Below are 1161 nucleotides of genomic sequence, written 5' to 3'. Positions count from 1 at the left end.
CAATACCAATTACAAAATGACATTTTTGTGTTTTACAGAACTTTCCCATACTGGCAGCAACAGCCTTTTGACCATCATCTGCACGTCCCATATCTCCAACAACAAGAAAACGTAAAAAATCATCTGATGCTGTATATTCAGGAGTAGGATAAATATTTACATTCTTTCTTCCTAAATAAATTGCAATAGCAATAGCAATTACAATACATGTAATTAAACAACACAATCCACAGCCTAGCAAACTACCCACACAAATCTTTTTATTCCGAGACCATTTTGTTTTTTTAGGAAGTACATATTTACTATCATCTGCCAACTCGATATCCCTCAAATTGTTATCCGAGCCATTAGAGAGTGCATCATCATAGTGGAATGATCGAGACATTTTTTTATGAGGTTGAAATTGAATTTTTGAAGAGCGCACTTTCTAAAAACTTAGCGCGCAGTTTTTTTTTCCAATTAGAAGTAAAAAAGATAACAACAATTGGCTCTTAATGTTTCAATTGGTTGAGAGGAAGGTATCTAATTGAAATTGGAATCTAACGAGAAGGGTGATACAATATTAAGGTATGAATAACATGTTTAAGATTCATCATCCTATTAATTCCTCTTGTTCAGCACCCACATCTACTATTCGAAATTGGAGATTGATATTATCAGGTGGGGGGTATGTTCAGTATTTTGTTGTTCTCAAAAGCCACAAAAAAAAATTTACAAGTCCAATAAAAAACATATTTTGCAAATATCAGGTCTTTTACTTTGTGGAAGAACACAAAAAATGACAAATAAAACTCAATGGACCATCTCATGATACTCTCTTTTTTATTCATCTTTTCGATTTGTTTTTAATGAGAAAATTGATTTTGAGGTGTTTTGCAAGATTTATTCACTTATTTATCAATAAAATATTTTGTGATTTTTTGGCAAGCAATTTTTGGCTGGATTTTGTTCATGTTATTAAAGCTGTGCACTACTACATAAAATTGAGACCAGGTAGAAGTACACACAATACATCAAATCGTTCTAGTTGATCTCTAGAATTTGATTTTAGGTTGCGTGAGATTCTAGTATCTATAGTTTTGGAATTTGAATTGTTTTTAAGAAAAAAGAATCATCTTGGCCCAGTTTCTTGCTGAAGGTGAGTTTGGAAAACTGAGAGCA

At 32.1% G+C, this 1161-nt stretch overlaps 1 protein-coding gene across 1 annotated transcript; it reads right to left on the bottom strand.

The window, feature by feature from the left end:
* Window positions 1–36: 36 nt before the first annotated feature.
* On the bottom strand, window positions 37–385 carry NAEGRDRAFT_77110 (uncharacterized protein; the record flags this gene model as incomplete). The annotated part of the gene is made up of 1 exon (XM_002667934.1): window positions 37–385. A coding segment is annotated over one exon (349 nt), but the record flags the coding sequence as incomplete, so codon positions are not given.
* Window positions 386–1161: the final 776 nt, after the last annotated feature.

This window comes from Naegleria gruberi, assembly GCF_000004985.1.
Source record: "Naegleria gruberi genomic scaffold NAEGRscaffold_1376, whole genome shotgun sequence".
Classification (NCBI taxonomy): Eukaryota; Heterolobosea; class Eutetramitea; order Acrasida; family Naegleriidae; genus Naegleria; species Naegleria gruberi.
The sequence above is the reverse complement of the archived record's forward strand: the minus strand, read 5'-3'. Positions and strand labels throughout refer to the sequence as shown.